Genomic DNA, 20,649 nt, shown 5'->3' with positions numbered 1-20,649 from the left:
TCTGCCCTCAGGTTAAGGGAGCCCTTCACAGTAACTGTTGTGTCTGAGCCCTTGAGATGCAGAATAACGGATAGCCAGGTGGAGCCGTTACTTTAAAACTTCGGAATATGCTACTTCCTGGGACATTAGCCTTTTTGCCAACTAACTATAATACTATTTTATGGGGAGTTACAGTTAAAATAGGTCGATTTCAAATACGCTTAATTCCCCAGCACTCAATTGCTTTGTTAAGGACTTTGTTGAGAGTACATCACACAACTATAACTTTCTTCTATGATATTGAATGTAAATTGCAAACCTATAATCTATATAGAGAGAGAAGAAACAGGATCTTTGTTTATGACAGTCATGTTTCAAGTGAAAAAGAGGAATGCATGACAGGCACCCATAAACTTATGGTGCTAATGGACCTAAAAATGTTTGAAATCAAGTTTGTCCAGAAAAGTGTGGGATGAGCAGAAATGTTTATGGATTTGCTCTGGTGATTGACTGACATACAGTTCTCTTTTAAAATGTTATTTTCTCTTAATAATAAAAATACCTAAAAATAATAATAATACCTAACACTCAGACAGCGCTAATTGTTTGCCCAACACTGTTCAAAGTGCTGCGCGTACCTTCATTGACATAATTTTTGCAAGATCAGGTAAGGAAATTGACACAAAGAGAAATCCATTCCCTTGCCCAGGGTCACACAGTTAGTCAGCCAGAACTGAAACGAAGCAGTCCAGACACTGCAGGCCACAGACGCCAAAGTCTGTTTTAAGAACTACACCAACTGCTACTTGAGCTTTGTTGTGTCGAAATTTCTGTGCAGAAATTGTTTTATTAGGAGAGTTTATCAATAAAATTCTGGTTCAAATACAGTTTTCTTGGAGAAAGCAGAGCCTCATAGCCTCGGCAGTCGTCATTTTTGTACCGATGGGATGGAATCAGTGTTTTCCCTGGGGCGGTGCTGCAGTGAAATGTACCAGCCATGCTGTCACATGTGCCAACTTCTGGTTCCACATCTTTCACCAGGGTCTGCTTGGGGACCTGGCATCAGTGGGGGCCTGAAGCAGGGATGCTGCCCAACATAAACCTCTCCCTCCAGTGCGGGCAGGCAGGAAAGATGAGTCAAAAATGACCCCCAGGTGAACCGTCCGAGTCCGTTTCCCCCTTCGGCAAAGAGCTTCCTAGAGGGCCCATGTACACAGTTGTGGAGCCTGTTAGGAGGATGCAAGTTTGTGTCATTCTTTGCTCCTGACTTGTTAGTGGAATGCCAGGCGGTTTTCTGGATCTGTAACCTCAGGATCGTAATTATCAATCCCCGATTACTTGGTTCGCTGGGAATTGCTTCAAGCATGTCCTCTAAGTAATGAACGATGATCTACGTAATCCCCCTTTCCTTGGATCCTTCCAATGTCGGATTTGGATTTTCATTCTTTCTAGATGAAATTGCGATCCCCGAAAGAAAAGGAAATAATTCCTTCTTCCCTCTCACCCAAATATAAAGTAGGAGACAGAGGGTCAAAGAGGTAGAACGTTCTACTTATATTCCTCCTCCCACTATGAAAGGCAATTCATTGCTAAGATAGACATTCTGGGGTGACTTCCACTGGTGCTGTAATCCCCACTGTGCTGAACTCCCCAACTATCTGATGACTTGGCAAAAGCAGTTTTTAAAGCACTGATTATCCTGCCTAAATATTTTCAAGGAAGTTTAGAATGTCTTTCTGGTTTTTATGCTTAGTAACATCAAACTAGAATTTTATATCAAAGAAGAATTTTATATACATAAAGACTTCCATGACCCTTGAGCTTTTAGTGGACTTCATAGAGCTTTTAGTGGACTTATCTAGGCTGAGGTCTGAAAGGGTCCCTTGGGTGAGGGGTGTGTAAAAGGACCCTGGAGGGAGTAGGGTTCTGCCTCTGGAAGCAGTCATAATCCCCTTCAGTAGCTCGCCCGAGACCTGGGCAGACCTGTGACCTCTTGGTAACTAGCGCTGTCTTATACAGAAGTCACCAAGATGTTTAGGTGGCATTTGTATTGCTACAGAAAGGAAGGAAATAGTTCCTTCCAGGTACCAGTGAGAACCCAATGAAATGATCTAGGTACCTTCTCAGTCTAACATAGCGGGCATGGGGGAGAGAAGAAACATGGAATGAATCTTAAACCATGACGTTGAATATCTCCTTCCATCCAGACCATTGCAAACCCATATCAGTATTTTAAATGCCACACCAGTGAAGTCAAGATCTAAGCTAACATATCACAGTCCTTGTTAGAATTTAGTATACGAAGTGCTAAAAGAAAAAAAAATCTTGTCTGCATTTAGGCTTCCATCTCTTAATCTTAAAACATGTATAAGGCTTCCCTGGTGGCACAGTGATTAAGAATCTGCCTGCCAATGCAGGGGACATGGGTTTGAGCCCTGGTCCAGGAAGATCCCACATGCCGCGGAGCAAGTAAGCCCGTGCACCACAACTACTGAGCCTACACTCTAGAGCCCACGAGCTACAATTACTGAGCCCGCGGGCCTAGAGCCCATTCTCCGCAACAAGAGAAGCCACCGCAATGAGAAGCCCGCGCACCGCAACAAAGAGTAGCCCCCACTCACTGCAACTAGAGAAAACCACGCACGGCAACGAAGACCCAACACAGCCAAAGATAAATAAATTTATTTTTTTTAAAAATGTATAAAGTTTTCTAGATCCTGAACTGGGGGGACCTGGGTTTCAGACTGGCGCCACCAGGCCAGTGGGTGTGAACTCAGGCAGTTCTTAAGTACTTTGTCCTCACTTCCCTCTTCTGTCCAACCAGGCAATGGGACGAGATAATATCTAAATTAGTCTGCACTGAAGGAGTAACAAAATATCATCAGAAAAACAGAAGCCACGGGCTGCCCCACAAACAGTGCCCTTCAGAGGCTGACCCCCGTGGGCCGCCGTCCACAGGGGTGTATCCTTCATACGTCAGACATATCCATATACACTCAGTTCCTACGTTAGATATTTTTTTGCTCTACGTTTTTGAACGGCTGTTATCATTTGGTGTTGAAATTATCTGGCTATGAGTAACTCATTCAATTTCCTGCAGCCCTGATCTCGCTGCCGTCAACACAGTGATTGCCATCGGGTTGAGATCCCCATTTTGGCATTTGCTTACTATGTGGGTGACCATACCTGGGGTGCATCCTAGCCTGGCTGAGCCTCCGCAGAACAAGGACAGGGGCTGTACGCGTGTCCCAGGGCAGGGAGCCTGAACGCGCGTCCCAGGGCAGGGAGCCTGAACGCACCTCCCAGGGCAGGGAGCCTGAACGCGACAGTCTTGGTAGAACATTTTGAACCAATGTCTGGCACACAGTCAGTGTTCAGGAGATGGAACACTTATTTACCTTGAGTCTTAGAATCCTTTGGAAATGAGAAAATGCTAAACAAAAAACAGTTGTGATTCCTAAGTTTAAAAATTCATGAAGTTGCCATAATGTTTCATTTTTTTAGACACAATTAAACATTTATAAATTTTGATTTTTTTTTTCAGTTTTCCTTTTGTATTTAGACAAGGTAAAATTTCTTTTCTGGCATTTTTATGGACCCTTGAAACACTCCGGGCACCGTTCCTAAGTCCCTCATGGGCAAATGGCTTTGCCCCCAAAGGTTGAACTTTGTTTTCACAAACTCAGGGGGAAGAATCCTGCCTGAGTAACATCGAAAGTATTTGAGGTCTAACGTCTGGGTCCTTTCAGATACATGCATGACACAGCTTGGGAGAGGCTCTTCCACACTGATCGAGAAAACTGACATGAAATGTGCCAGAGTCTCTTGGTGTCTGAATTCTCGCGTCAGATGCATGCAACTCACCTCGGGGGCGGCGGTGCCTGGACCCGTTAGCCGCAGCCCAGCTTTGCGGGCATAGGAAACACTCGGCCACTCTGAGTTTCCTAAACCAATGTGTCTTTCTAGATTCGCCTTGGGATTTTTGGATTTTTCTTCTTTGGTATGTGTTTGCTAGGCCTTTTCTTCTCTTTCCCCAAAGACACTCAGTAGCACATTTCAATGAGAGTGCTTCCACCTTTCACCGTCGGAAACCCTTCTGGGCATGCGCAGTGCCTCGTTTGTGGCCTGCTCACCTTGTGACCTGATGGAGTGGCCTCTGACCTGGGATGGTTGGGGAACAGCTCCGCTGAGGTCCGTGCTGCCATCTAGTTGCACTTTGGGAAGCACCTAAGCGTGTCGGAACCCTGGGCGCTGCGCAGCCAGATGGGCCCCATCTCTGTGTGCGAAACTCTCCTGGCGGGGGGTGGACCCACAGTTTGCAGACGGATTGCTGTTGGCACAGCGCATTATAATGCGTCTGCTTGTCAGCTTTGGGATGGACTTAGAATATTTTTTATACTCTAACCACGTTCTAGTTTTTATTTTTCAAAAAAAACTCTACTTGAGTTTTTGCAAAGGCTTGTATTTTTGTCCTGTGAGGCATGTAGCTAAGAAAGGCATTAGTAAGAATTGGATCCAGTAGGTCTGATAACACTCCACCACGACCAAAAAGAAAAAAAAAAAAAATGCAGGTTAAGTTTAAGTAAGTTAAGTAAAACTACCCCCTTGCCCTAGATCTGTGTTTAAGTTCATTTGAGCTAGCTTGCCATTTCTGTGTTCTCCCATTTTTTCCATATTCTTTTCCTGTATAAACAATTTGTTTTAGAGGTTTGCTTTTTTGCTTTGAAAAGCTGACGATAAAGAAGGGGTAAATTAGGTATAATCTATTACTGAACATTACAGCTGTATTATCAGACACACCACAAACACTGACAGTGGATGTGAAATGCCTTTTTCATATTCTGAGTTACACGTGGTATATTTGCAGTGAGTTCTTTCTGCAAGTAAGTTATGCATCGTCACTGGGAAAATTCCCAATAGCCAAGCCAAATATTCTGGCTATACATTTGTAGATGAAAGACACTTAAGTACCCAAAGCAAAGTTCTTTTCTGTTTGCCTTTTTTTTTTTTTTTTTTTGCGGTACGCGGGCCTCTCACTGTTGTGGCCTCTCCCGTTGCGGAGCACAGGCTCCGGATGCGCAGGCTCAGCAGCCATGGCTTACAGGCCCAGCCGCTCTGCGGCATGCGGGATCTTCCCGGACCGGGGCATGAACCCGTGTCCCCTGCATCGGCAGGCGGACTCTCAACCACTGCGCCACCAGGGAAGCCCTGTTTGCCTTTTGTTAAGGAACACAGTTGAATTAATCTGCCAACTCCCTAGACCCCTATAAAGTAAGTTAGCGGCAATACATTACTTTGGTACCTCCATGATTTACATATACTCAGGGTTCATTAAAGCAAGTATTGACTAAAACTCAGCCTGTTATTGAATCTTTCAGGGTACTTTCATACACTGAAATGTTGAGCATTTGAGATCCCATTTGTTTGTTTTTGTTTTTGTTCACCATGGCTTAGAAGTCAGCCTTCTGGTCATTTGAGATAAAAAGTAAATATTTGAAATAACTAAGCTCTTAAGAACTATATACGTTTATGGCCCTCTTTGGATTTGTTCCTCGTATCACCTTGTTTTTCCCTACCTCTGAAGTGGATGTATGATATTTCCAGTTCACTCCTTTTAAAGAGCTAAGGAGAAACGTCCACAGTCACATCTTTTTGTTCATTTCTGGCGTTGCTAACAGGGCATAGCCCCGAGTTTCAGAAATGAAGCAGAGAGTTCTGAGCTTGAGGGAGTGAAAGAGGAGTTTGGAGCTGGACCAACCTGGCCTCACGTCTGAGCCCTGCTACTTACTAACTGTGTAATTTCCCCATCTGTAGAATGGGCTTGGGACACCTACCTTGCTGGGGGATGTAAGGATTAAATGAGACAGCCTGAGGGGCAGGCTGGAGTGGTGGTTAGAAGCCCAGCTAGAGAGCTGACTGCCTGATTCAAGGTCACGTCTCCACTGTGATCAGATTAGCTTCCCCAAGCTCAGTCTCCTCGGGTGTAACACTAGGAAGATGTCCCCATCTTGGGGGATTCTTGTGCTAACTGAGTTAAGTAACACATGTGATGATACTTAGTGTCTGGCACAGAGGTACCTCTTAAATATTAGCTGTTATTATTAAAGCACATGCCCTGGACACAGGTGGGCCCCCTTCCCACATCCCATAGTCCTCACTGCAGAAGCAATTGGAATGCTGCCCAAGTGGGAGGCCACATACTTGCCATTGCCAAGTTATTTTTTTCTTAAACTTTTTATTTTATGCTGGAGGATAGCCGATGAACAACGTTGTGATGTTTCAGGTGCACAGCAAAGCGACTCAGCCATACATATACATGTAGCCATTCTCCCCCAGACTCCCGTCCCATCCGGGCTGCTGCATAACATTGAGCAGAGTTCCCTGTACTGTACAGTAGGTCCTTGCTGGTGATCCATTTTAAATACAGCAGTGTGTACATGTTGATCCCTAATTTTTTTTTTTTTAATCATTGCAGATGGAACTCTCAGGATACAATACAGGGAGGGCTTTTTTCTCTTTTTCCTTCCACGCTACCTATTATTAACCCCAAATACTGAATTCCGGAGCCAACTTCACCAATATTCTCCTCACTGAAGCAAAACCAAGTTCACCATATGGCCCTGCTTCTTTGTCTCTTTTCCCAAGCAAAGATTTTATCAAAAGGTAGTTGTTTCTTAACTGAACACGCTGCTGGGTGATCTGCTAGGATTCTTAGCATCTAGAAGCTTCCACTGAGTCATCTGTAAGGTGGGGATAATTATATGAGCTCTAATGCATAGGATTGCTTTGGATGAATTGAGATAATAGATATCAAGGTGCTTTGTAAACAGTCTATCAAATAATAGAAATATAGAGATATGGAATTAGATGAACAGAAAAACAATCAGGAAATTTAACTCTTGATATGTATATTATATTGTACAAAAATCTCAGGGATCTTAAATAAAATAATTATTGGTTTCTTGAAGGTACATTTCATCTCATACTTTCTTCCAGGATTGATGAGAAGAAAACCATAGAGAAAAATAGAGACATTTTAATCAGCCCCACTGTGAATCCATACTTTTAGAAAGTTTACTTTTTGCCACTAAAATATCTTAATATTTTCTTTCCTACTGTTATACACCCTTTAGGCATTTTGGAAACAAACAGACAAAAGGCAACCTTGACAGTTAAGAGAACTGAGTTGTATTTTAAGATCTATTTCTTTTCCAAAACCAAATACAGTTTTTCCTCTCCAGCTGTATTATTTCATTTTCTTTCCATGAAAGGCTTAGGGAGAATTGCAAAGATTGCAGGGCAGCTTGCTGAGTCCTTCTTTCTTTCTTTTTTTTTCCACCCGTGGCTTTTTATATATGCTGCTCGCCTGAGATTTCTGGATTAGATTGCAAGGAGGTGAAATATTACACCCTTGAGCCTTCGTGCCAGTTTCCCAGGAGGAGTCAAAACCTGCAGCTGCTCCAAGGTGGGAAACTTGCAAGGCTCCGGAGGCCGGCTTTCTGTCCTGTTCATTCGCGGACGTGCTGCTCAGAGCAGGTTGGGAGGAGAAACTCATTCTATTCCGTGGGTGATTCAGCCAGTCTCAAAATAAATAAGTAGCCAAGTGCAGGGAGAAAGAACTGGAAACTGCTGAAATTTGAGTCTCGAGTGCTGAGCTGTTCTCGGAGCCACTCTGTTGAGCTGTAAGAGGAATCCTGAGCCCTGGGCAAGGGAGAGGCAGCCGCATGGAAAGACTGCTGGGAGCCCTAGATCCTGGCCCCGGTTCTGCAAAGCTCAGCAGCCTCCGTTTCCTCCTCTGCAGAACAAGAGAGAGAGAGGATTTGATGGTTTTAAGATCCTTATCAGCTTCTAAAAGTAAGATTCGATGTCTGTAGGAGTGACTGCATCACCTCCACCACCACCCCACCCCCGCCAAGTGCATCACCCAACCTGGAGGAGAGCCCCGGCTTTGCAGCCAGCCCATCCACCTGGGGAACCAGATCTAGGGCTAAGAAGATGGGCAAGGGCCAGGTGGAGGGAGGGGGGAAGGCACAGTTACTCACACCCCAAACAGGGGAAAGAAATGGATAAAGGTCCACCCAGAGTGACATGCCATAAGGAGAGCCAATTATCCTAACTAGATTTCCCATGACTTTGGCATCATTTGAAAGAAAGAGGGAAGGAAGGGAGGGAGGAAAGGAAGGAAGGAAGGAAGGGAAAGAAAGGACGGGGGGAAAAAGTCATCCTTATACCCACAAAGTGCTCAGTTGTGCAAGCTACAGAGCCCCAACCTGGCCAAATTCCGGAAGCTGGCCAGCCGGAGACCTCAGTGTCATCCCTCAGCCAACTTAAGAGAGATGGGTTGAGTCCTGTTGACCTCATTGCTGGATGTTTCTGAGTGAGGCTGCCTCTCCCCTTTGCCTCCTCGCAGGCTATGAGCAGTTCTTCACTACCTGCCTCACTTACCTATCTTCACAATCTAGCCGCAAACAGCTTGGGTTGACCACACCACTTCCCTATTGAAAGTTAATACTGTTTGACTCATTCTGTGTTACTAACCTGAAGCCAAAGAAAACAAGCCAGAGAATAACCGGCTTGTACGGAGCTTGGAAAGCTCTCAGAGGCCCTGCTTTCAAAATCCTATACAGTAGCTTTCCTATATCTTTGGGCCGCAGCTGCAAAGAAAATGAAGGAAGCAGAAGTGGTTTAAAAAAAAAAAAAAAAGTGGGGGTGGGGTGGGGAAGAGACAGGGAAGGGAGTGGGGGTGGCCCTCGGGCTGGGAAAAGACAAAGCATGACGACCTGCAGTTTACAAGGGCGCCCTCACCCAGTGGAGGTTATACTTTCACACAGCAGAGTGTTCCTACAGAAGAGGGACTGTTGACGTTGTGAAAAGGAGAGAAAGTTCAAAACACTGGTCCTGTTGCATTCATAGCAGAGCAGGGAGGCTGGGCCTACCGTGCCAGCCTTCCAGAGGCAGAGTCCCAAGGTAAAGACAGAAGGAGGAAGGCCTGTTGCTTTCCAATCTGGAAAGGATTGGGATGGCAGAATGGTGCCAGTGTTTTGGAGGGAAGTTCTGACAGCCTTTTTGTCCTTCACTCCAGACTCAGATGCGCTCATCAGGGTGAATAGGGGGCACTTGTGTCTTGGAATAAATGGAACTTTCCCTCCCAACGTTACGTGGCAAGTGTTGGGACCAACATTTTCATCACCGTGCTGTGACTCTTAGGGAGTCCCAGACAAAGAGCCACTGCCCGTTCAAGTAACTGAGGGGGGAGGACCCCTGCCCCACAAACACTCCTACTCAGCTGTGGACAGTGGATAAAAGTTAGCCTGAGTGAGGCTATCATCCCTAAAACAATCTGCCCGCTTCTTCTCTGGATGGTGTGAGGTAGGGATAATGGCCTGTTAAAAACAACCACTAGTCACTCTTGGCTTTCTTACTAGCAAGTGCTCAAGAGCTGTGAGCGGCCAGAGGGCCACTGTCCTTTTGTACCAGCCGAAGCCTGCTTAGCCATCTATTAAAGGACTTGGGTTAGGACTTCGGCTGGCCCCTTGGTCTCCTGCTGCCATGAGGCCAGCCCAGAATTCAGTGGGCATTTGTGACATGAGAGGAGATGGGAATCAGATACTGCTCCCCCAGGGACCAACAGGAGGGCTTTTAGGAATGGGAGGGAACTTTCCTTACCCTTTGTTAAAAACAAAGAGAAATGGACCATCCTGCCCACTGCTAGATGTGCATCCCAGAGTAAGCCTAGCTCAGGAAGGGGGTGTTCATTCACTTACGCATTCATTCGTCACTCGTTCATTCACCCAGCATTGATTGGGGCACCACCCAACCTCCAGAGGGCCCTCGGTTTACCGCAGCCCTCTCTGAACAGGCTCGGGGCCCCCGGCTTTTATGCGTGGTGTGTGCGGGTACAGGAGGGGAGTGGAGACCCGCAGGGGTGTCAGAACGCCTGGTGGGGAGACCAGGAACGCCCAGGCAGCCTGATGCAGGAGGCGCAGCCTGTGGACTCTTCCCCCGGGCCTCGCCTGTCCTCCCGGAGCTAGCACTGCTGGGGACCTGGACTCCAAAGCCAGGTCAAAGCCTCGGGGAGTACTTCCTCTCAACTTGACCCCTGCCTCACCACCAGAACGTACCCTTCCGAAGTCACCTCCCATTCACAGAGCCTGTCCTTGGGGAGCAGGGGCCATTCGGATAAATGGATCACATGACCAACAGTTGCCACTCTGGGGTTACTTTCTGTTACCCTCTACCAGGGTTTTCTTGAGACAGTCTCTCCCCCGAGGACGGGCTGACAGTCCTTGGAATCACAAGCTTGTAGAGGAGAATGAATCCGGAACTTGTGAGCTGTCTGCACTCTTCCATGGAGATTGCCTCCGCCGCCCCCCAGAGGGCTGCCTCTGGTCAGGAGCAAAAGAAACCAGGAGGGTTCTCTGCTCTAAGCTACCATGACCTCCTTAGTCACCAGACAGAAACAGGAGGTAACCCGTGGCGACCGATGACCACAGATCCTGACTCCTCTGCTTTTAGGGAGGCCCAGGTCTCCAAGAGCTCATGCATATGAGCTAAAAACTCCACTGCCTGTTACTGTGAGCCTGGAACTTCAGGAAATTCAGTTTTGTTTCTGTTTTTGTCCCATGAATTTTGAGGGCAAGGTTCAGGGAGGGATGGAGGGGGCGGGCCCTGTGTTGGCCTAAAGTCTGGGTTAATTGTTGTTCTTGCTCTAGCCCCAGCCCGCCGCTTTGCTCTCCACGTTAGCTTTCTACACCTTTCCTTTCGTGCTTTGCTCTAGCAGTTATGTCTTAGCCCATGTCTAGAGGGACATGGGACGCTTAGCCCATGTCTAGAGGGACGTGCGCGCGCACGCGCATATGTGTGTGTGTGTGTGTGTGTGTGTGTGTGTGTGTGTGTGTGTGTGTATGGGGATGCTCTCTCCCAGAAACACAAGGAAGCTGTAGCAGTGCCTTGCTTATACGAGGGTGCTACACTCAGCTCTGCACGAAAGGCCTTTTATCCATTCTTTTTTTATTTTAAGTTCTTGCTGATATGTTTATTATTATAGTCACTACTTTTAATTTTGAAACTCTAAACAGTAAATTAACCCACAAGATCATATGGGTTCTATGAAAAATACGTTGCAATTTATTGTAAATATAGCATCACTATAAATACTAACACTATTGTATCCATTCTTTTTTATTTTTTTGTGTAATGAAGGGGAAAAAAATAGAGAAGACAAGTTTTATGGACGGTTTAACGTCTCATGAGTCAATTCTCCGTGAAACTCTCTATGTTCAGTTATGATATTTTTCCTCCCCAAGTAGTTTTCCTGAGCCCTCTACAGTTCCATTTCAGCTGAAAACTTTAGTTCACATTTCCTTTGCCCCAAATAAGTTCTACTTTCCTACAATCTAATGGAGGACAATTGGTTGGCACCAGTGTTCAGCCAGTCGGTCGATCATTCAGTGAACATTTAGTGAGCCTACGGTGTGCCGGGTACTCTCCTATGCACTGGGGATACAGCTGTGGAGAAAAGAGACAACATCCCACCTTCATGGAGCTTGCAGCCCAGTGGGCCTAGACAGACTGTAAGTAACATTAATAAATGGTATGGAGAAAACCCAAGGTAAAGGGTCAGGGGTTGGCCAGGTTGGAGGGGGTTTGCAACTTAAACTAGGGTGTTCAGGAATTTCTCAGGGAGAAGATGAAATTTAAGCAAAGACTGGAAAAAAATAGGAGAGGTCTGGTCCACAGGTATCTGGAGAATAAGTGTTCTGGGCCGAGGAAACAGCAAGTGCAAAGGCCCTGAGGCAGACATATGGGAGCAGAAGCAAGATGGCCGGTGTGACTGGAGCAAAGTAGGGAATTCAAACTGTCTGCCTTCTAGCCTAGAAAGCACGCTTAGCAAAATGCCAGCCTGACCTCTAAAACATGCGCTTCATGCCATGTGAGGGGGCAGTGCAGGACCACGGTTTGGGAAGACCCAGGATAGGGAAGCCCCATGCACAGGTCGACTCAGGGGTCACTCACTTCCCTGTTGCCACCTGCAAGAGAACCAAAGCTCTTCTCAGCCAAAGGCATCGCCATCCCTGCTGGTGATTCTTCTGGGGTAAGGCATCACAGCTGCGGAATCCCTCAGTCAGTAGAAATGTATGGCCTAGGAAGCGGTGACGTCCTAGTGGATTTGCCCCACTGGCTTGGTGTGGTTTAGAAGGAGCATGAGTGAGGGGAACAGAAGCCCTGCACGGGGCGCATGCGTGAGGGCGGGTGGACAATTGCACAGGTAGGTTGATAAGCCTTAATCTCAGCCTTACATTCCTCTGGCCGCTGGTGGGAGGGGTGGGCAGGGAACCAAAGAGTATCACTATTTTCTAACCAATAAGACATGCAGGAAAATGAGACCCTGGATTAAGATTCAGCAGAGTGGTTTTCTTCCCAGCTGCAGCCCCTGACAACCTGCTAGCAGGCTTGAGCTGAGTTTAATGGCCCACTCCCTCTGGATGCGGCCTTTGGGCCATTATGGGGAAGGGGCAAAAACAGAACGGGATGTCTCAGCCAGTGGGTACCAGGAAAGGCTCAGGGGAAGCTTGAGAGGGAAGGATCTGGGAAAACTGATGTCCAAGGTCACTAGTAACTGTTCAAAGGGCCACGGATGAAAGAGCAGGGGGCAGAGGGAGAGTGAATTCTCAGGATACCTTGTACAAAGCTGCCAGCCACCAGCACACCCAAGGGTCGGGCAGGCCAGGGAGAATCCCGGGTTCAAGACAGAGCTCTGAAGACCAGTCTCATGGCTCCCAAAGGTCAGGTATTTGCCTAAAAAAAAGAAAGAGAACTCTGAAAGTCCTAATGTCACATGAAGTTGTTCAAGAAAGCCCCCGCTTAGAGTCGTCTGACAGGAACCAGTTGAGTCGAATCGCTGCAGATGTAATTGCCGCGAATGCTTTTAGAGGCCTTCACAGTAATCCGTCTTAGTCCTTTAATTCCAGGCTTGCAGATAAGGAGGCTGAAGAGACTTGCTCTTGTCCGCAGGAAAGTTGGGTGGAAAAGCAGATTTACGATGGAGAGTTATTAACATCCAGACTGGCAGCCCCATTTCCCTGGTGCCATGCTGTATCTCTCAGGGAGAGAAGGATTATAGCATCCGCATTAGCACCCCCAGCCTTGCGGGGGCTCAGAGGTCTCAGCCGCTGCATTTCTGGAATGGACTCATAGCATCCAAGTAACCCTTTTCTGCTGTCCCCCAAAGTCTTTCCTTAGACGGCAGGGCGAAAGTTGCTTGCTGCCTGAGAATGCTGGCTTCCCCTTGCAGACCCACCTGATCATTGCAACAGCGACTCAGGGAGTCATCTCAGGGATGGTGGGAGAGAGACGGTCACAACCCACCTCTCTGCGGGCAGAGTTTTGGCATTTTCGGCCACTCTGTACAGCACACTGAAGAATTTAAAAACTTTTTTTAAAGGCCACAAAATAGTTATCACCAAAACAAGGCCATCACTCAGCGTCCATGGGCACTTAGTCTAAACACAGTTCTGGTATATTTGGTGTTTTAATTTCCAAGTCCGGCTGATGAGAAGCATGTTGGAAGTATGTGCACCACAGGGACGAATCGCTGGCGCTCACACCCATGCTCCCAGGGTGGTGCCTGGACCAGCAGCCTCAGCATCACCGGGACCTTATTCTGAACTCACTGGCCCCATCCCAGCCCTGCCAGGACGTCCGGGTGATTCGGATGCCCTTGCAGATGTGTGAGACCCAGCTCTCTGCCAGGGGTCACCCCACGACTCTGGCTCTCTTCTGTTCTAAGGACGAGCCTGGAACAGAAGTGGGGCTGTAAAGGCAGAGTGTGCAAATCATGCAAGTGCCCGGGGTCCCTGTGATGGACAACCATGGGACATTGTGCGCCTCTCCTCTCTGTTACGTGGGAGTCGTGGAAATGGGTATTTCTAGGTGCACGGAGCATGAGGTGGTGGGGGAAGGTTGAGGGAGTGGGTGTGTTTTCAGACCTGCCCTCTTTCTCTAGTTGACTCTGTGAGATTGGGAAAATGACATAACTTCTCTGAACTTCACTCCCACGTATGGGTTAAAAAACGAGGCTAGGGCTTCCCTGGTGGCGCAGTGGTTGAGAGTCCGCCTGCCGATGCAGGGGACGCGGGTTCGTGCCCCGGTCCGGGAGGATCCCACATGCCGCGGAGCGGCTGGGCCCGTGGAGCCATGGCCGCTGAGCCTGCGCGTCCGGAGCCTGTGCTCCGCAACGGGAGAGGCCACAACAGTGAGAGGCTCGGGTACCGCAAAAAAAAAAAAAAAAGAAAAAAGAAAAAAACGAGGCTAATTTCTCCAGCCCTTCTTCAGTTCAGAAGGACTCCAACCTTGCGCTGTTTTCTAAGCTTAACGATATGGGAGGAGATAGAGGAAGGGAAAGTTAGGCTACCTGTGTACATGTAAAGTTGGATGATATATAAACATGTATTATAATATGTATTCTAATATAGTTACATATATCAGTATATATTTTATATCACATTATATATTGTGTATATAAGGTATATACAATCTATATATAATCTATGTATACAATTATATGTATAAATCTATGTAGATATCATCTATACACAATATATAATATGAGACCGTATTTCCCAACATTTAATTAGCCAGCAGATGGATAGGTTTGCAGTTAGGAAGGGTTTTTTTTTTAAATAAATTTATTTATTTTAAATTTATTTTTGGCTGTGTTGGGTCTTCGTTGCTGCGTGCAGGCTTTCTCTAGTTGCGGCGAGTGGGGGCTACTCTTCATAGCGGTGCGCAGGCTTCTCACTGCGGTGGCTTCTCTTGCTGCGGCGCATGGGCTCTAGGCGCATGGGCTTAACTACTTGTGGCACGTGGGCTCAGTAGTTGTGGCTCGCGGGCTGTAGAGGACAGGCTCAGTAGTTGCGTCACACGGGCTTAGTTGCTCCGCAGCATGTGGGATCTTCCCGGACCAGGGCTCGAACCCGTGTCCCCTGCATTGGCAGGCAGATTCTTAACCACTGCGCCACCAGGGAAGTCCTAGGAAGCTTTATTTCACCGCCTGCAAGGTACTTTGAGGAAGGATCACATCCATGTTCAGTACCAGTGCTTTAAAGTCCTAATGACTTTGATGACCCCAGAGCAGTCTAACCCTGGGTGGAGTGTTAAACCGGGAAAAATGAGCTGTTCTCTACACGTGCTGGTTTCTTTTCCCTAGTCGTAAAGAATAGCAAATTAAAGAAGGAAATGTCAATGTTCTTATACCCGGATGTATGTCGTTAGTATCAGATTGATTGGCAAACATCTTTTGAAAAACCTATATCCTCTTGGAAGAATCACAGTGAGACAGATGGATGGAAGGAAGGAGATAGAGATCTATATACACACACATATAGACAGATATCCTTTTGGTCTCATCATTTTGCATCAATTTTTTTCAACTGCTCATCATGACACTGCTTTGAGTATATGCCTTTTCTAATATTTCTGCGGAGAATCTTTCAAGAAAACTACTAAACTCATATCAGAAACATGGACAAGCATTTTGATTATCAGGAAATGATTCTCTCTACCCAGAACTTGCCAAGAAAAGGTAACAACTTAGCCTCATCTGTTTTCTTTCATAGAAAATCATATACAGATAGTCCCTGACTTAGGATGGTTCTACTTACAATTTTTCGACTTTATGATGGTGTGAAAGCGACACATATTCGGTAGAAACCACACTTCAAATCGTGAACTTTGCTCTTTTCCCGGGCCGTTGATGTGTGGTGTGATGCTTGTGTGATCAGCCATGCCATCTCAAGGATCAACAACTGATACACTTAACCATTCTGTGCTCAGATGACAACTCTGTTTTTCACTTTCAGTACAGTATTCAATAAATGACTTGAGACGGTCAACACTTGATTACAAAATGGGCTTTGTGTTAGATGATTTTGCCCAACTATAGGCTAATGTAAATGTGCTGAGAACGTTTAAGGTAGGCTAGGCTAAGCTAATTTGTTCGGTGGGTTGAGTATTTTAAATGTATTTTCAGCCTATGATATTTTCAGTTGAGGATGGATTTATTGGGACATTACCCAATTGTAATTCAAGGATGATCTGTGTTGTATTGCAGTTACTTACAGCCACAGATCAACAATGTTTCTTTGAAAAAGCACTTCATTTGTCAGTGAAATATGCATATACCTACTCAGCCTATAGTTCTTATAGCAGAAAACTGAAAGCTGGTCTCATTATCCATCACAAATATCCTAACATTTAGGGATACCCGTTGGGCACCCATTCCAGAAGACGGCAGGACATATGTCTTTGGAATGAAGACGTAAAATTGAGCAGATGGGATTAGTTTGTTTTTATTCTTTTTTTGTTCTTTTGGCTTCGTATAGTTTTGCATATATATAAAATTCTAATCAAGTACTTTTTGGAAAATGTGAAAATAGTAATAGAGAAACGTAGTTTAGGGTCTCTTTCAACTCTGCTAAAGATTCAGTAAGATGTCCCAGTATGAAATCTTGAGGTAGCCACTATTTTCAGGACCACCACGTAGACATACACAGCTGACTTCCAACGTGTTCAAAAAGCCAGGCTGCCAGCATGCACGTGTTTGAGGCTTCATTGCGTAATTCTACCACCGGGGTTGAATTCCCTATTGCCCTCTGAGGCCCAGTAGTCAGTAAGAAAGAAGAAAAGTGAATTTGATCGTGGACATTTTCCATACTCCTGTATTTAAAATTCAGGGGGCTAATCGCACACAGATACAGGAAACTGGAGACGTAACGCATTCATTTCCCCCAGCTTGAAAGTTTATATCAGAAGCTTCTACGTTTCACGCAAAACATTGCTCTTTGGCACACGAAATCTGATGGTTTCAGAAAAGAGGAATTAGGTCTTCCTTTGATCTAGCTTATAAACACATCAGAACCACACCTTTAATATGATAATGCTTTTTATTTCCCCCGTGCCTTGGTGTCACAGCTCTCTAGCACTAGTAGTGAGGGAGGGGCTCAGGGTTCCTTGGGAGGGCAGTAACGCTCTTACTTACTCTGTGGATCACAGCATGGGGAGGGTGTGAGATGAACTCTCATCCCCTCCTCCAGCAGTAAACTCAGCCCTGCAACTCTCAGGGCTTAAGAAATAGCTTAGAGTGAAGAATTGTTTTCTCTGAGAGCTATGCCCGAACATTCCTAGTAGAGCAGACAGTCATCAGTTAATCTCTGTAAATGACTACGGCTTTGGCAGGTGTCAGCTGGTGCAGAAGTTGCTCACGTGTTGAAAGCTTTCTTTTATTTTGTTTTTAAGCATAGGGCAATGAGAGGGGTCTCATAAAGAAAAAGTAATCTCACGTTGCTCCTGGCCGCAGTAGTGGCTGTCACCTGCAATGACTTATTCCCGTTTGGTTTCTTGGTGGTGTGTGATGGCACTCAAGATTGGTGACTGAGGCAGACACAATGGAAGGCCTCTCTTCAAAGGCTGGCCAGAGAATCCAAAGCTTTGCCAACCGGCATTCTTTCTGAGGAGGTAGAACTTTCCAGAATCATTTGTCCTGCCTTCTTCCCTGCTTGACCCCTAACACCAGGTCATGGTAGGCATTTAAAGGGCTGAATTACTACGCCTGGGATGGCTTTTGAGTTGGCATTGTTTGCTCTTCTACGAGAAAACTTCAGATTTTTCAGTCTGACCATCGGGAAGCCGAGAATGTATCACAGAGATAAGAGGAAGGAGGAGTCAAGGGAAGCTCCATCCAGGGACCATAGATGAGTCCATGGTGGACCGAAATAGAATGTTCTAGAAAAAGATGTTTTCGTACTTCTGAGGGAAAGGGACGACAGGGGTTGTTCCGGGACCTGGCCCCATGGCCTTTCGCCCACAAGGCCGGTGCTTAAAATACTCAGCGGGTAAGAGGCCTCTCACATGTGTGCTGGGCCCGCGTGACTCAGGCTGCCTTGTGTTCAGACCGAGTACTGTGGGCTGTGGGGCTGAATCAGAGTCCAGATTTGCCTTGGTGACACATGAAAAGAGGGAGCGTTGCATTTGAACTACACAAATATTATGCTTAAGTATTTTTCCTCATCTCGGAGCCAAAACAGGTCTTGTTCATGATAAAAATCACTGCAATATAGTGCGTCCTTTTTCTGGTCTGGAATTTGAGACAGTGTCAACTGTGCCATGGGGCCTGGCAGCAGGAAGAAACGGCAAACCACGGAGATTTGGAACCATAATACAAGTTATAAATTTTAATTTTATAATCGTAGCAGCGGGAGCTGGGCTAAAATATACGTCTCCCACGCCGGGCTGGGGGGCATGGAATCAAGGGATCTTCTTCCTCACTGAGGACTGGGTCGGGTGTGCGAAAGGGCACTTGAGCGTGGCAGCAAGGAGGCTGCTTCTCCAATCTTGGTTTGAGGCCACTTGACAATCCGGCGAGGGTTTTGTGAAATTGGTCAGTGACTCTTCGAACCATCCTGGTTCAACGTAAGGAGGAGGAGGGCAGCCTCTCTGAAAGAGGAATGAATCCACCGCCCCCCCCCCCCCCCCCCCGTGGTTACATCAGTACCTGGGAGCCTCAGCTCTGCTTGACAAGCCCGAGTCTCTGGTGTAAAGACATTTTGATGAAGGATTAAGGCCCAACCCCCCTGGCCCTTCTTGAGTGAATGGCCTCTGCCCGCTGCAGCCCGGTGATAGCAATTTAGACCAGGAGCGAGGCGAGGACACTTGCTGTGTCTACAGATGCTGAGGGGCCCGACTCCCCACCCCGGATCCCTGAGCCCCCTGGGGAAGCCCGGCCAACCTGCTGGCGGCTCCCTTTGGGCTCCAGTGGGCCCGGCCTGCTGGGAGTCTTGGACTGGACAAGGCCGAAGCTGGGGAAGTCGGCTTCAGGGAAGAAAGGATGCTCATGCAAAGCTTGCTAGCAGAGGAGAGGGGCCACCCGTGCCCTGCACTTAACAGGAAATCTGACCTCCCAGGGCTGTGGGCTTGCAGCCACACCTCGCTTCCTGTTAGAAGGGGCGCGCCTCTAAGCTCCAGGGCCCACATTGCTGCCTCTGAAACCTGCCCGGGGTTGGGTGTGCAGCTGGGGCAGCTGTTCCGATGCCACTGGCAGGGCTCCTTTCCTGGCCAAGTGCCAACAGCGAATGCCCCTTCTCTCTGTGCCACCACCGCCACCAAGCCCCGCGTGCCCACCGTATCCCGCCCAGTGGAGACGGGCACAGAGGGTTGGGGTGGGTGCCGGGGCCCAGTCTGGGCGGAGCGCCCAGCGGCCAGTGTGACAGAAGGGGCCCCAGTCTGCCGTGGGGACAGCGGCCCCGAATCCCCCCCCACCCTGACCCCGGGAGCAGCTAAATGTGCAGATCTCCAGCAGATCCACGCTGGGGGTGAGGGGAGAGGGAGGGGAAAGACGAGAAAAGCCCGAGTTTTAGCAAATCCACGGTACCTTTTCTGATCTCTTGCCTCCCTCTCCCCTCCCCACCCCCTCCCCGCAATAGGACATCGTCAGAAACTAGATGATCAGACCAAGCCCGGGAGCTTGTCCTTTTCCGAGCGGCTCAGTGAACTGGAGCAGCTGCGGCGCACGGCCATGAGGGTCAGCCCACACCATCCGGCCCCTACACCCAACCCTCGGGCCTCCTTGAACCACTCCACTGCCTTTAACCCTCAGCCTCAGAGTCAGATGCAGGGTAAGTACCCGGACGGACAGAGCCCGCTTCCCGCCTCACCCTTGGGCGGAACCCACCCGGGCCGGTTGTGGCTCCTCGTCCGCACTCAGAAACGGCTGGTCCCCGGACCAGCAGCCTGGCAGCTTGTTAACAGCAGAGTCTTCGGCCCGCCCCAGACCCGCTGAGTCTGATCTGCGTGGTAACAAGATCCCCAGATTGAAAGGCACTGCTACAGAGGGTATAGAGAGGATATGGACAGATACGTATCGCTGTGTAGATCAGATCTCGAATTTTTTAAGCTTATCTTTGGCTAGGTTATTTTCTTACCTCCTTGGCTTGAAGACACACACACACACACACACACATACACATACATCAGGCCAGGTGAAGGTCAGGATGTTTCAAGTTCTTACTGATTACTTGAGGGGTTTGTATTTACTATACGTGCTTTGGCAAATGTAAAGAAATAGGAAGAGTGTCTGGACGCCACCCCATCAAGGGTATTCATTGCAATTCGTAAGCCTGCAATCAATAAAGAAGGCGGGTTATCCCCCCTCCCACCGTGGGGTTAGCTGGCAATTGCAAAAACACTGTAAAATACAGTAATTGCATAAAACCCACTGTGCCAAATTAGATAATACACAGAGTTCATTTACACTGTAGAAAGCACTGACGTCAATGATTATTTGCTCTGTGATACCATGTCAAATTTCCGAAAGGCAGTCGTTTTCTCGGTGCTGTGCAGGACACAGCTGTGTATGGTAGGGTCACAGTAAGATTCCTTTCTCAAAGGGTCAGGCTTGTTTAACTCGAAGGAAGAGATAAGCAACACATCTGGGGGAAAGGGCAGGTGGCCAGCAAGGGGAATGCTCCTTGCCCTTCTGGGACAGCAGAAATTAGCTTTCCCGGGTGTTTTCTCTGTTTGAGTTGTATTGTGAGATGTGCAAGCATCCTAAGTCCTTTAGGGTTTCCAGCCCGTGGGTTTCTTTTGGGATTAGCACATGTGGGGCTCTTAAAGGCA

General features: G+C 47.5%; 1 protein-coding gene across 4 annotated transcripts in view; it reads left to right on the top strand.

Moving 5' to 3' along the window:
• Window positions 1-20,649, top strand: part of RUNX1 (RUNX family transcription factor 1) — a 243,651-nt gene that overhangs the window by 185,452 nt on the left and 37,550 nt on the right. For 3 of the 4 annotated variants that reach the window (XM_004264541.4, XM_012539492.3, XM_012539493.3), the window contains one exon: window positions 19,458-19,649. The exons of the other annotated variant lie outside the window; for it this stretch is intronic. In XM_004264541.4, coding sequence (XP_004264589.1) covers window positions 19,458-19,649 — 192 coding nt within the window. The remainder of the gene's footprint in view (window positions 1-19,457; window positions 19,650-20,649) is intronic. 4 annotated transcript variants of the gene reach the window in all.

This window comes from Orcinus orca, chromosome 5, assembly GCF_937001465.1.
Source record: "Orcinus orca chromosome 5, mOrcOrc1.1, whole genome shotgun sequence".
Lineage (NCBI taxonomy): Eukaryota > Metazoa > Chordata > Mammalia > Artiodactyla > Delphinidae > Orcinus > Orcinus orca.
The sequence above is the reverse complement of the archived record's forward strand: the minus strand, read 5'-3'. Positions and strand labels throughout refer to the sequence as shown.